The 14,893-nt window shown below is 44.8% G+C and overlaps 1 protein-coding gene across 1 annotated transcript in view; it reads left to right on the top strand.

Moving 5' to 3' along the window:
- ERFL (ETS repressor factor like) overlaps nucleotides 1-14,893 on the top strand; it is a 66,708-nt gene extending 51,815 nt beyond the window's left edge. The window contains exons 3-6 of the mRNA XM_033158334.1: nucleotides 8,579-8,813; nucleotides 12,990-13,179; nucleotides 13,487-13,610; nucleotides 13,925-14,893. Of these exons, the coding sequence (XP_033014225.1) occupies nucleotides 8,579-8,813; nucleotides 12,990-13,179; nucleotides 13,487-13,610; nucleotides 13,925-14,547 (1,172 nt within the window). The 3' untranslated portion in view covers nucleotides 14,548-14,893. The remainder of the gene's footprint in view (nucleotides 1-8,578; nucleotides 8,814-12,989; nucleotides 13,180-13,486; nucleotides 13,611-13,924) is intronic.

A 14,893-nucleotide genomic window follows, 5' to 3' on the forward strand; every position in this document is an offset into this window, starting at 1 on the left:
GCACGCCTATCTTTCACTGCCTCCTGCAGTTTGGCCAAACTCATGCTAGTCGCTTCGAGAACACTGTCCAACCATCTCATCCTCTGTCATCCCCTTCTCCTTGTGCCCTCCCCAAGGGCTCTATCCAACTCAGAGTAGAAACAAAGAAATAAATGGCCCTAAGTTAGTCGTGTATATTGACTTCAATAGGTCTACTCTGAGTAGGACTAACTTTGGAAACAACCCCAAGTCCTTATTATTGTCACTTTAGCTGAGCCTTCAAGGAGAGGTCCAGTCTTCAGATTCTGTTTTGCGGTTTCTGGAGCCCAGTGGCCCTGTCCTAATAATTCTTAAGCTCTCTTTATTTTTAAACACGTGTTTGAGCTCAGCTAGCTATGAATTCCAACAGCGGGCAAATAAATGTTTTTATTTATTTATTATTTCACTGTTATCCTACCTTTCATCCAGTGAGTTTAACACGGTGTACAAACCCCCCCCCATTTTATATTTAGAACAACAACCCTGTGAGGTAGGTTAGGCTACCGACTGAATGTCACTCTGTGGCTGAGTGAAGGCTTGATCCCAGGCAAAATGCTTTAAATTATGCCGCACAGGCAGAACAGAGGGAAGTAGTCATTCATACACACACACATCATTTCACACCATGTGTGAATGGGATGCCTTCATTTCTGTCCTGTACCCTGATTCCATACAGAGGCTTGGGTGAACATATTGTCTTCCCCAATGCCATGAAAATAAATGTGATTACAATAAATCTGTAGAAACCATTCATTATTGCCTGAGCTGGGATAGCTCAGTTGGTAAAGCACGAGACTCTTAAGCTCAGGGTTGTGGGTTTGAGCCCCATGTTAGGTGAAAGGGGGTTGGACTAGATGACCCTCGTGGTCCCTTCCAACTCTACTAATCTATGATTCTATGAAACACAGTTCTTCCAAATGACCACGAGTGCAGTCTGTCCACATTCAGTGGTGAATAAGCTCTGCACTTCCTGAGAGGCACAGTGTTCCTCGGTATTATTAGTTTGATTAGCTCAGGTAAAAACAATTTCTAAGACCTGGTGACAAATGGCTCAAAAGAAACTTTGGGAAACGCAGAGCTAAGTTATTCTTTGCAACATGGACACACTGAAAAGAAAATAATAGATACTACTGTTCTGTTTCCCATTCATTTTAATAGAACTTGGCAAAATGTTCTGGTGCAGTCTGCTCCTTTTGGTTAGTAGAAATGGGTGTGCCATTTGGTCAGTTTTTAATGCTAGCCGCACAGTATGTAGATAATAGGGGACCTCTAGCATGTGCAGAATTTCTTTCTCTCCTTCACTAGCTCCTGCATAGACAAGGTGAAGTGTTCAGTCCATTATTTATTGCATGCTCAACATCAAACCTAGTCTGAATTGATACCTATGTACATACATACTACTGCTATTGTACAAAAGAATGCTACATATCACTGCTGCTGGCATATACAATAACGCTGAAATCAACATCCACAAATATTTCTCTTACTATCAAAATTTGGCATGCAAAAATTTCATTTTCAGAATTCCAATTTGACATTGAAGTTGAAAGCATTATCTCAAGGGCTTTACACCTATTGATATCTCTTGATTGTTTTGATACTGACAGGTGTCAAACGTCAAAAAGCACTACATACTATTGCATGTCAGCTATCAAATGCTATATACCATTGCATGCAACATGGGGAAAAAATGAAGTTATTTGTTTTTAAAATGTATGCCTAACTTTTATTCAATGAATTCATAGCTACAAAATAAATAAAAAAATGAAGATTTATTTTTTTAATGTGAGTGCAGCCGTGAATAATAAAAAGCAACCACCCAAAAATGGGACTGAAGAGAGGAAGGGAAGACACATTATCATATGTAAAATATTCAGCGGTTCACTCGCAAATATTTGAATAGTCAGTGGATATCTGGTAAATATAAAACATTAGAATTTGAATAGGAGACTTTTCTGCAAATGGATCCTGTATAGAGACCATCCAATGAATAAATCCAAATCCAGCCACATGCACTGTATGAGACACAGCCATTGTGGCTTCTATGTTCATCCTCCCCCAGTTAGAAACAAACAAACACACAATATCACCCCCACTCATTTCACACAGCTAATAACTGCACCTTCCCCCTCTCTCACAGCAAAATCTCCCCCAAGGGTCTAGACTGCTGTGGAGTTTGTAGCTCCAAGCTGAAGGCTGGGAGGCAATAGTGACAATCAAAGGAGCTGGTTTTAACCGCAGGGCACTCTTTTCCATGCTGGGCCTCTGAGGACAGAATCCTTGCATGTTTCATTAGCCAGCTGATTCTATTTTTCCCCATACACTGAGGCTAAAACCATGGCAGGGCAGTCAAAGAAAGAATCTTAGCAGTCTGGTGTTGGCGGGGGAGGAAAAGTCTTACTGTATGTATTTTTTTCCTGCATCCACATCTCACCTTCTTCCAAGAAGCACAGGGCAACGTATGCAAGGTCTTCCCATGCCCCTATTTTAGATTCACAACAACCCTGGGAGGTAGGCTGGTGGTGACCCTGTGAGCATCACGGCTATGCAGCTTTGGAACCCAGTTCTCCCCGTTGTGAATCCAGCACGTTAACAGCACCACCTGACTCTTTCTTGAAAAAGGGGAGCAACCTCCCCTATTTTTTGCAGCATCCATGCATGGCAATTTAACAGTCAGTCACTTTGCCAGGCCCAGCACTCTAGCGACAGCAGTGGAGTTGTATTTTGCTTAACCTCTCTGTGGTTGTGTATCACATGCCTAGTTTGCTGGTTCATTTGTTTGCAAGGGTGAATTACCCGAAAGGGTTTAAAAATCCATAGCATGGAAGTTTATCCAGCCTCGGGGCCCACATTTCCCCCCCCCCATAGGCAACTTTCTAAGGGGTGGGTGGAGCCACTTGCCAGGGGTGCAAAGGTGGGCAGAGCTTGGGATGTAACCCTTACTTCTTAAAAAGTAGGCTACATTTCAGCAACACACAGGCCTGAGGTTTCTGCAGTACTATAGCCACATCTCTCCACCTTCCACTGAGGCAAGCAAGAGGCATAATCAAGGACACATTTTAGCCAGTCAAAGGGACTCCAGGAAGTGTGCTGCAAGGCCAGTGAGAGGCATGGCCTGGGGAGAGACCAAAGAGCCAGATAGACAGGACTAGGAGGCTCATTTTAATCAAGGCTCGTTTTGACTTAACTGACCGGTACACATGTGCCCTTTCGAGGTGTCTGGACTGAGCAAACTTATTCCTGTTCCTGCCAATCTAAATCCAGGCACTCCATGTCAATTTGGCAGAAGCTGTAATTTACTAAGCGGTCGTAAAAAGAAAGGGGGGTGATAAATAGGGTGTAAAAGGTAAAGGTAAAGGCAAACCCTGACCGTTAGGTCCAGTCGCGGACGACTCTGGGGTTGCGGTGCTCATCTCGTTCTATAGGCCAAGGGAGCCGGCGTTTGTCCGCAGACAGTTTCCGGGTCATGTGGCCAGCATGACTAAGCCACTTCTGGCAAACCAGAGCAGCGCACGGAAACACCATTTACATTCCCGCCAGAGCGGTACCTATTTATCTACTTGCACTTTGACGTGCTTTTAAACTGCTAGGTGGGCAGGAGCTGGGACCGAGCAACGGGAGCTCACCCCATCATGGGGATTCGAACCGCTGACCTTCTGATCGGCAAGCCCTAGGCTCTGTGGTTTAGACCACAGCACCACCCGTGTCTCCTTAAAAAGTGTAAACAATTGGCCTTTGAGCATGTACAGAGTGTCATTCATTCGCCACTAAGTAACCCCCCTCCTACTGATCGGGTCTTGTTCCTGGGGGAGTTGTGAGCTGGTGCTTCCCTTTCAAAAAGTAATGGGAGTGGTTGGTGTGGAATGAACCTGCCAATTTCCACACTACAACAGGGGTTTTTGAATGCCAGGGAAACTTTTCTGTGTGAAGCTGTCTGCTGCTGAGGAGCTCTCGCATGCTGTGTAGGATTATTGGGGTACACACCCTGGGCCCATGTGGGATGCTGGTAGGTCTGTTACTCTGCACCATTGCTTCATGTGAACTGCAAAAGTGCTTTGGGAACAAACAACAGATCATCCGGCAGTGACAGCGATAGCAAGGACTCCATCCGGGATTAGTTTCTGCTCTGTGAAGTAGTTAGAAGCATGGTGAACCCACTCTTGCTGCTTTGCAAATAGAGCAGGAAATGCCAAGAGCAGGCTGTACAAATGAAAAGCAAATTTCTTTCAGCCTCCCATGCTGTAATAATAGCAGTCACACACACACACACACACACACACACACACACACACCTGTCTTGCTATTTAAAAAACCCCAAGGAAAACATTCCTATGTTCAAGATGGGAAATGGAAACTGGGAAGCCCCCCCCCCCCAAATCTCCTTGGGTGACTTGAACCGAACATTTGAGACAAAACTGTCTATCTGTTTAGGCTGCTAGCTGTTTTTCTTATGGAAAAATAAAAGGGAAACTGTGTCGGGAGAATGAAGAGCTAATGTTCCAGCTCCAGTCTCCCAGTATAAAATGTGCGGATGACCATGTGGTGCTTATTCTCCCTTTGTGATAAATTAAATTTTGCTTTGTCAAGATAAAGCACTGAGCAAGTTAAGTAGTGTTCATATTTGAAGGCCACTGGACATGGACAGACCACTGATTTATCCTAGGGCTTACCAACACCTTAATATTCCAGGCTGTGGGCCTGCAGGTAAACCGCACATATTTTCGAGCTGATGTTGTAGAAACTCTGTGGGCATTACATTACATTCCTGCTATGATCCCATTGGCCAAGAGTGCTTTGCCCTTGGTGCCTCATGCATCCAATTAATGCAAGGGGGAGAAGAATGTGACAGGTATCCCCTTTGCACTTTGGGTGTCATCAATAGTGCCCAGGACTTCCCAGCAAAGTATTTGCGCCTCTGTTGAGAGGCTGATCTCACACTTCGAGGGCCCTGGCATCCGAGAGAGAGAAGCCTTTGGGATTGTGAATGTAATTTACTGCAGGGGTGCCAAAGGTGCTCTGTGTAACTGAAAATCAAGGCATTGATCAGCAGTTCATTAGGCCTGTTAATGATAGATTCATAGATAGAGGCACAGATCTGAAGAGGCCGGCCTGACCTCTCCTGCACAGAAGAGGCCAGAGTGTGTCCCTCAGCACCTTCTGCTTGAAGTCCGTTCCCTCCTGAGCTGCAGAGAGAGCTCAGCTTTTAGCCATGATTAATTAGTCGGGGTGGAGGTGACCGAGCTGGCTATCCCTGCTCCTTGGAGATGTCTGCTTTTAAACACAGTGTCAGGTTGTTATTCAAGCCCGCTGCGGAATTAAGATCTGAAAGTGGAAATAACTACAAGGCGGAGAGCATCTCAACTTCAAGGAAGAGATCTCGGAGGACTCAGAGAACATTTTATAAGTAGTGTAAGAGGAAACTCACTAGCAAAGGTCTTGCCATGTGCACAAACATTTGGGTTTATTTGGCATGTGCCTGCTTGCAACGATCTGCGTGTGAATGTTCATGTGGTGTAGAGTTAAGACACTAAAAATAAAATATTGTTAAGAGGCACAGCCACTAAAAAAAAGAAGAAGAGGTGAAGGGGTGGGCCAACGAAAAGAGATCAAAAATATTTGGCATCTATGGGAAAGTAAGTCAACGTTTGCATGCAGTAAAATAACAATATGGAGTCTTATGCACCTCAAGCACAAACAATTTATTCTGGCACAAGCTTTCATGGACTAGAGATTTCCTAAGATGGCACACGTATACTCACCAAAATGTGTGGAGAAAACAAATGTTGGCAATGAAAGCCGTAGGAAATGAAATGCATGAATACAGACTCTGATAATTGTGCTAATGCTTAAATGTATGTGAAATAATTATAGTGGCTGTTCACAAAGCCATGTTGATTCTAAAGCAAGCATCCCTGCACTGCTGTGCTAATTAATACATGCAGTGGGATAGAAAACCATTATCTCGATTCAGGCCACAAGTGACAGAGCTGAACCTCTTGATAAGGGAACATTCAGCAGTTTCATGCAGGAAAAACACTATATGAAAAACACTCATTGCTGACAGAATAGGGTATTTAAAAAACAAACAAACTCAGAAAGATAGTATAAAAAGGCAACCCAACCATTCCAAATTCAATTTTAAATACAATGATTGGGGTCTTAATCATGAAGATTAATGATGTAACAAAGAATTATCCCTGACTTATTACATACAAAAATATTTCCTAGCTTTAATTGGAACCAGGTTTAACTGAACCATTTCAAATTCACTACCAATTTCACTTGATTTTAGGAATGTCCCATATAATAGGATATCATATATATATATATATATATATATATATATATATATATATATATAACCTATTCAGGAATACCACTTTGTATGGAACCTGTTCATACATTAGACAAACTGGCTGCATCCCACAAACACTCGTACAAGAATCCAGTTAATCTTTGCAGTTCCATACTTTTACAATAACAAACACAGCAACCCCCTGGAATTAATCTGCACTGTAACTTATCTTCATACAGTACTGAAAAAAAATTCAGAGCCAAGCTGAAATCGACTTTTATACACTCAGGGAAATCTATTCTCAAGACAGCTTCTTACATAAGGTGTTCCTTTTTGTATTTTTTTTAAACCAATCTTCAGGGGTTGTTTTTTTTTTGCACTGTCTTAAAAACTATTTTTAGCAGTTTTTGTGGTGCGTTCATATATTGCCTTGAGACACATGTGAAATGCAATTCATTAATTAATTAATTAACCGTGGCCATTTTTAACGGATGATATTCTTGGTATAAGTTGCTATCACAGCCTGATTCATGCAATTTAATGAAAAATAAGTCCCGCAGAGTTCAGTTGACTTAGTCCCAAGTAAGTGTTTATAGCACTTTAACTCAACAAAACAATATGACCATTCAGAACCGTTCAGGCTGTGTTTTAAGAGCTTTAGGCGAGGCACATCTCGTGGCCCTGTTGCTGAGTGAGACATGTAGTGTCAGCACAAGAGAGGGCCTTTTTGGTAGCGGCACCTTCTCCTGGTTGCGGAATGTCCTCCTCTCCATGGTCATTGGTACCAAAACTGTTGACTTTGCAGCATAAGCTGAAGACACAAGTTTTTATCCAGGCTTCTGCAGGCAACCTTCACAGCGATTTGAATCAACCAGATGTAAATTTGTAATCATTTTGTTGCTCTGTTAATATATAAATTGGGGTTTTAATATGGTTGTTTAGTTATATTTTAGTGCTCATGCATTTCACTGAAGTTTTATTTTATCTGAGATCATACATTGATGAAGAGAGGGATAGATGTGTAGATGAATAAATAGCACTAGAAACAGTGGGATGCCCTCTCACCCCCCCCCAACAAGCAGCTGTTCTGTAAATAGATGACAACCTTCACTTTTCATTTCAAACCAGAACAAGCTTCTAGACCTCTTTGTTCTAATACACACACACACACACACACACACACACACACACACACACACACACACACACAATTAGTGCTAAAATCTGAGAAACTGACAGCCTGAATCTGTCCATGATTAGTCAGAAGCAAGTCCCGCAGGTCTCAACAGGATTTAGTTCCAAATAAATGTGTGGGATTGTAGTCTCTGAAAGGACTGGGGGAAGCCTGCAGTTAAATCAGTAATTCACAATGCAATTCCACCCCTTTGCCATCCTCAAGTTCCTCCCCCACCCCCCTTACTATAAATATGTTTTGAAGTTTCCCCCCCTTCTTATTTATTTTATGAAATAAATAAAAATATATGAGCAACGCCCCCTCCAAAAAAAAGGCAATGCACATTTGGTTTCAGAATGATATTTTTTTTTTACTCGTATACAAGCATGTGTAGATTTAGCTAGTGACTAATCAATTAATCAACCAAAGCTCATTTAATCAATTGACTTTTAAATCAGGTGACAGCACCGCAATGCATCAGTTTCCTAAGAGGTCGCTGCATTTTGGACATTTAACCCCCTTTCCTTTGCATGCTGGGGGTGGGGGGAGGGAACTGCCATGTTCCGGGACTCCAGCAGCCTCTTTTTGCATCCACACAGATAGGTACGGGGCTTGCGCCAGAGAGCGCTAGGTCCTGCTTCTTTTCTTGACAGGGGTGCCAACTTGAATAAAATATTGGGGGGCCCAGGTAAGCCCCGCCCCTCAAAACCGATCACATGACACAGTGCACGCACATCATTTGAATGGCAATGCCCATCAAGTTGGGGGAGGGGCAGCCTCCTCAAATATTTTTTTTGGGGGGGGCAGAAGACTCCTTGTCCCGTAGGAGTTGGCTCCTATCCTATGCTTCACGAGGTTCCAGAATTCGTGAGCCCCAGCCCCCAGCACGCAAGTACCTGCGTACCTGCTCCAAAGGTGCAGGAGAAAAAAAGAGAGAGAGAGAGAGAGAGAGAGAGAGAGAGAGAGAGAGAGAGAGATCTAGCAACCTTATGATCTCTAGAAACATAAGTGGTTCTCCGGGTTGTCTGGAGTAGCCCCCCACCCGCTCTAGACCCCAGCCGGTTTATTTCTTTTCACCTCTCCCCCGGCAGGGTTCGCCTTCCCAGACTGGGCCTACAAGCCAGAGTCGAGCCCCGGCTCGCGCCAGATCCAGCTGTGGCATTTCATCCTGGAGCTTCTGCAAAAAGAAGAATACCAGAACGTCATCGCCTGGCAAGGGGACTACGGCGAGTTTGTCATCAAGGATCCGGACGAGGTGGCCAGGCTGTGGGGAATCCGTAAATGCAAGCCCCATATGAACTACGACAAACTGAGCAGGGCCTTGAGGTGAGGCACTGGGTGGGGACTGGGAGGAACTGGGACGCCCTACGGCGCCGGATCCGGCCAGTTTCAGCACTTTCGCTCCGGGACAGCGCCTCTTGGCCGGCAGGATCCGCAGGCTTCTGCGCTGTAGCACAACAGCGCCCTCTAGACCTTCGCTGCAGCATTGCTGCCTATTCTGGTTGAACGGGGTTTTTAAAACCCGTCTGTCTCTCCTAACTGCTTTGGAAAACAACTTCCAGGGTGAATTTATGTTTTTATATTTCTTTATTCCTTCATACTTACATTGCCATAATGTTCATTCAGGGCAGGCATTTGAGTGGGGGAACTTCCCCGAGTCCTTTAAATAAAACCACTAGAGTTACCTATTAGTTAAAAGGTTTGAAACTGATTAATTTTATAACTAACTGATTGGTTATTGATTAAAATTTAAGGAGTCACATATGGCCTAAAGAAACAGTTGCACGTCTTGCTGCTTTGGAGATTCCGAAGGAAGAAGATAGTTTCAATTAAATGTATGATAACTTAGAATTTAAGAGACTCAGTAAGCCAATTGCACCATTTGTGCCCCATTTCTCTAGAGGAGGTGGAGGGGCTGGCCATAACTTGAGATGGAGGGCCTGGTGGGATTGTCTTTCTATATCTCCTCCTTCTTCAGTGACAGAAATCTCCAGGTTGACCAAGTTGGACCATAGAAGAATCACAGAGCTGTTTGATTTCTCCCAGTCTTGTCTACAGCCCTGGTGTAAAAGGAACCCATTAAAGGGTGTGTTAAAATGTACAGGAGCAAAATTAAAGTGGATTTGTTGCCTCTTAACATGCTTTAGTTAATCTCCGGTATTCACAGAGTGGGTTAATTAAAGAATGGTGAGAGGATGCCCCCTACCTGCGCATGATTATGCATGAAGTAGGAAATCTAATCCGTAAAAGATATCGGGCTGTGTTCAACCAAGTTTCACTGAGAATAGTGCCACATAGCGAGCCCACTGTGAAACTGAAGGGATTTTAGGAGTGTGTGTGTGTGTGTGTGTGTGTGTGTGTGTGTGTTCCTTCCATCTGATGCTTGAAAAAGTTGAACACTCCACCATACCTGCCTGACTGAAGCAGAGCTTGTGATCCTGTCCAGAGGGTACAGAAGGCAACCTTCTGCATGTAGTGGCTTTCAGCATCACCAGTAATGTGATGGGTATATCATGCAGTGGGCAAGAAGGGGTGAGTGGGTCATTTGTTCAAATCCCACCTCAGCCACAATTTCACTGGGTGGCCAAAGGCACACTCCTCCATTGTCTCCAGACAGATGCCGACCAAAATGGCACCATCACCCAGCCTCACATCTGCGATGTGAACAGGCCTGCGTTTCAGGTCTGTGGTCTGTGGTAAGGGGAACTGAGATAACAGAGCTGTGGTTGTCTTGAAATGCCCTATATAAATGCTAAGTTCTAACACACACACACACACACACACACAGGAACGTGCCTTGATTAATTCGGCAACATCTTTCTTTATTTTATTTTTTGGGAAATTATTTTTCAGTTTTCAAAATAACAGCTGATATAAACTGCTGGTGGCAAACCATCATCTATTTAAAAAAGAGGCATTCTCCCAGTGCAGGAAAGGGATGCTTACGAAACACACACACACATATATATCATTTAGAAACAAAGAAAGTACTATTAGTTTGCTCACTGGCAAACTTAATCCATCAGCTGATTAATCAGTTAAAACTGATACGATCCATCACTTAGATTTCTGCAACATAGACAACTGGACTAAGGCTGCAGTTTCAATACATACCTACCTGGAAGTAAGCCCCATTGAAAACTACGTGACTTACTTCTGAGTACAGGTGGGTAGCCGTGTTGGTCTGCCATAGTCAAAACAAAATCGAAAATTCTTTCTAGTAGCACCTTAGAGACCAACTGAGTTTGTTCCTGGTATACCAGGAACAAACTCAGTTGGTCTCTAAGGTGCTACTAGAAAGAATTTTCGATTTTGTTTTTACTTCTGAGTAGACATGTATAGGATTGCACTTTATAAGTATTTTTTGCTATGTGTAATACTGGTTTCACATGCAGTCATGCAGCATACCCGGTTCCTTACATTATTCCCAGGACTTTATCAAATTCTTGAGATGAGAAGGAGTGCTTTTTATTCCCTGTTCCTTCGCCTACCTCTCCTAAACACTGCTAAAACCCACAAGAGCTTTGCGACCATCCTCTCCCAGTAGCCTCTCTGTGTAATTGATCGACGGCGATATTTGTTATTGCTTATTAATTAACTGCACCTCTCTGGCCACTTGAGATTCCACCTCCCTAATTAATATTTATGAGGAGCTAAGTGCTATTGACGCTTCCTATTAACTGAGCCCGGGAATTCGTCTCTGCTTCGCCCAGTAAATAAATACTGAGGACTCCCTAATAACCCAGGCTCCCTCCCCAGGGCACCAGTTTGAGGAACGCTCCGAGATTTATTGCTAGCATAGAGCTGGATGACATGTTACGACTCACTAGGGGGCGCTCTTTGCTTGGAAGTGGTGCCGAGTCCAATTTCCACTAATATGCCACTAAGGGGATGAAATTTGGTGTTGCCTGCAGAGGGCGCTGATTCCTAAGTCAGGGCAGACGCCAACGTCACAAGTTGGCGCCAAGGAGCATTTGTGATGCGATTTAATATAGTGCAGTTTTTAATTTTTAAAAAAATAAAAACTTCTCCCGTATTTTGGAGAGGGTGCTTGAAATCTTGGAAGGTGATGCAGCTCGGGTTGTTTTGAAAGGACAACAATATTTTTTGCACAATCAACCTCTGTGCAGATTCCTACAGCTCAGCTGTTCTTCAATGGGTTTTTCCCCCAACTCCACAGCAATGCTCTATAACACCATGCGCTAATCCTCATCCTCCTCTTGACCAGCAGAAAAATTAAGCAACAAACACTGCAAGTCATAGAAAAGAGAAACAGCGCACATGTGCTCCATTTACATAATTTCTACACGTTGCAGAATTCATCATTTTGTGGTGCAGAATTCAGATTGCTTAGAGGATTGTTTTTATTATTATTTCATTTTTGCATTGACTGCACACAGTCCTGGTTACCACTGTTTAGTTGTTGGGATCCACGTTTCCTACTGAGCATGAAGGCTGGCACAACACCAGATCCTTTCATGATCCGCCTCATGTTTGACTATCTGGAACAAAAAAACTCTTCTCCCTTTAATTCTCTCTTCATTCCACATGTTGGGTGCTGCCATACTGCTTCACAACAACTGCAACACATAGTGTGGAATTTGGTATCGGGTTGTGCAGAATCCAGCTTCCTGAAATTCTTAAGATTTATTCTTCTTCTCCTTTTAAAACTGCAAGTTCCTAGTCCTCATGGCTGCAGAGATCGACTTTGGTGTGTGTGTGTGTGTGTGTGTGTGTGTGTGAAGCCATGTTTGGCAAAATATCAGGAGCTCTTTTTGCTGGTTCCAGATGCTGAGCAGGCCTTTCAGTTAACTGGGTTTGTGATTTCACTCTCTGCAAAACTCAGCTTTTGCCTTCCCCTCCCCCCCCCCCCGGCTAATAAAAAACTAATACTTATAATGCTGCTGCTGCTGCTGCTGCTAATAATAATAATAATAATAATAATAATAATAATAATACCCAAGGAGCTCAAGGTTGTGCACCTGTTTCTTTGCCTGTTTTATCCCTACAACAATACTGAGACATAGGTTAGACTGAGAGATGGTGGCCTGCAAATTGTTCCTCAGTGGGTATAATGGCTAAGTGGGGATTTGAACCCGGATTTCTCCAGTCTTGGTGAAACAAATGGTTCCATTGTATGAAAAACAACCACATAAAATTTCACTGGCTTTTGATTTGGCCTGGCTATCTATTCGCCGGACTAGTCTTTGTTTTAACCACAGAATATTTGCAGGCCTTTGTGTAAGGTAGACTCTCCTGGTTCTGGTGAGCAGCTGCCGCATCAGTTTTGCACATCCCACAATGACGCTTTAGCCCCCTGCCTGGGGATTTCCTCCCTGCTGTTCCCCACTGCTATATTACATAGCTGTCAACCCTCCCTGCTGTTTCCCAATGCTATAATAAGGAAATTTCCCGCAAAAAAAGGGAAAGGTTGACAGCTATGATTTGTAGCCACCCTGCTCGCTACTGGCTCACCTGGCCCCTTGCTTCTTTCACTGCCAGGTACTATTACAACAAACGGATCTTGCACAAGACCAAGGGCAAACGCTTCACCTACAAGTTCAACTTCAGCAAAGTGGTCCTGGTGAATTACCCACTCTTGGACATGGCTGCCAACTCCCCGTTTCTGCTGGCTCAGAACCCTTTCAACGGGAGCAACCATGGGACAGATTGTGCCCCCCTGACCCCTGAGGTATGATGCAGGAAAGAGGGAACCACGTCTGTTTTTTTTTTAAAGAGGGTATGTGTTGGGGGTGTATCTTGCACGCGTTTCAGCTCAGAGTCATGAGCTGGGCCTCTGATGTCGGAACGTTGTGCTGCAATAGTGCCAAGGAGCATGTGCAGAGTGGCCATTTCTACCCCACCTTCTCATTTAAAAAAAAATATTTTCAGCCCACAGGGCCAGGATGGTCAGATCAGGAGGCAGCGAGATCAGCCACTGACCATTTGAGCCCATGCATCTGAGTAGCTCATTCGTTCCTTTTTCTCTTTCCCCTTAGACCCTGCAAAGCCTCTTCTCCAGCCCCCGTTTGGGGGACCCGGCCACCCGCACCCCACTCTTTGAACGCCAAACTGAGACAGAGAAGCTCAGACTGGATGCAACCTTCCCTTTTCTGGGGTCAGGTGAGAGCAAGCCGTTTATCCTTTCTCTACCTATCCATAATAATAATAAAAAAAAATCTGGGAAGGCTATGCTTTCAAGGTAGGGATCCCCAATTATTATTTTTGATGCATGTTCATTTTGTGTGGTTTTTTTTTTTAAAAAAAGAACTCCCCATAAAGGTGATTGCCCCTCTTCCCATATTGCTAAGATTCACGCCAAAAGGGTAGTATGAAAACATCACGGCAATGAATTGGGATTCCAGCAAACCCGAAGCTTCTGAACCCAGCATGGACTGGTTGCTCAAACCTCTTTCCCCCCCCCTTCTCCCCCACAGGTGTTGCCGGATATACAAAACCCCCCAGTTTGCTGACTCCGTATGGCAGGAACGCTTCCTTCCCAGATTACCCCTGGAATTTCAACCCTTACCTGTCCAGCTCTTTCCCCCTGAACAGCTCCAAACTGCCCGCCTCCCTGTACTCCCCACACTTCTACCCCAACCCCCTGTCTGGATCATTAGCCCAGCTTCCAGCACCCATTTCACTACTGCCGGGAGATAGCACAGAGCGGGCTGCAGCCCTGGGGGGCGGCTCCGTCCCTCGCCTCTGTCTCCCTCCCCATGGCATGACCCTGCCCCTCCGTGGCGCTGGGAACGCAGCCAGCGAGCGTGAGAAGGAGCTGCTGGGTCCCAGGGCCCAGAGCCCTTCAGGGGGGCGGGGGGCCAAAGAGGACCCTGGCTCCGATTCCGAGCTGGAGATCACAGATCTAAGCGAATGCAGCTCGGAGAACGAAGGCTGCGATTTCAGCCCCGACAGCTTGGAGGCGATAGAGAGCCAGGTGCAGAATTACAAGCGGCTGCAGACAGAGCGGACGGCAGGGGCAACAGCCAGCAAGCCGGAAGGGGTGGCAGAGGCCAGCCTGGGCACTGCCAAGGAAGCGAAGAGTCTGCCAGGCAGCTGAACACATTAGGTGCCCCAACTGCTGGTCCCTCTCCATCAGTAGCCAGATTCTTAAGAGAGTTTAAAGCAAAGAAAACGAAACCTACCCCCATTTGTTTGATGTCTCTATTTTTATAGGAAAATTTTATTCATTGATTATACTGAGTCTAATTCCCCAAAGCACCCTCACTTTCTGCTCCCCCGTCCCCTTCACCCTGGTCTGGAATACTCATCCCTTTCCCCCCTCAACTTCATCAATGGAGGGCCTTGTCTTCACATTCCTGGGGAGGCCCAGATTGGAGCAAAAAGTCTTTCTGGGAGAAAGGGACGAGGGTTCAGGACAGGCAGCAGTGTGGCAGAGATGTGGG

The sequence above is a fragment of the Lacerta agilis genome, chromosome 8 (genome assembly GCF_009819535.1).
Source record: "Lacerta agilis isolate rLacAgi1 chromosome 8, rLacAgi1.pri, whole genome shotgun sequence".
Taxonomy (NCBI): domain Eukaryota; kingdom Metazoa; phylum Chordata; class Lepidosauria; order Squamata; family Lacertidae; genus Lacerta; species Lacerta agilis.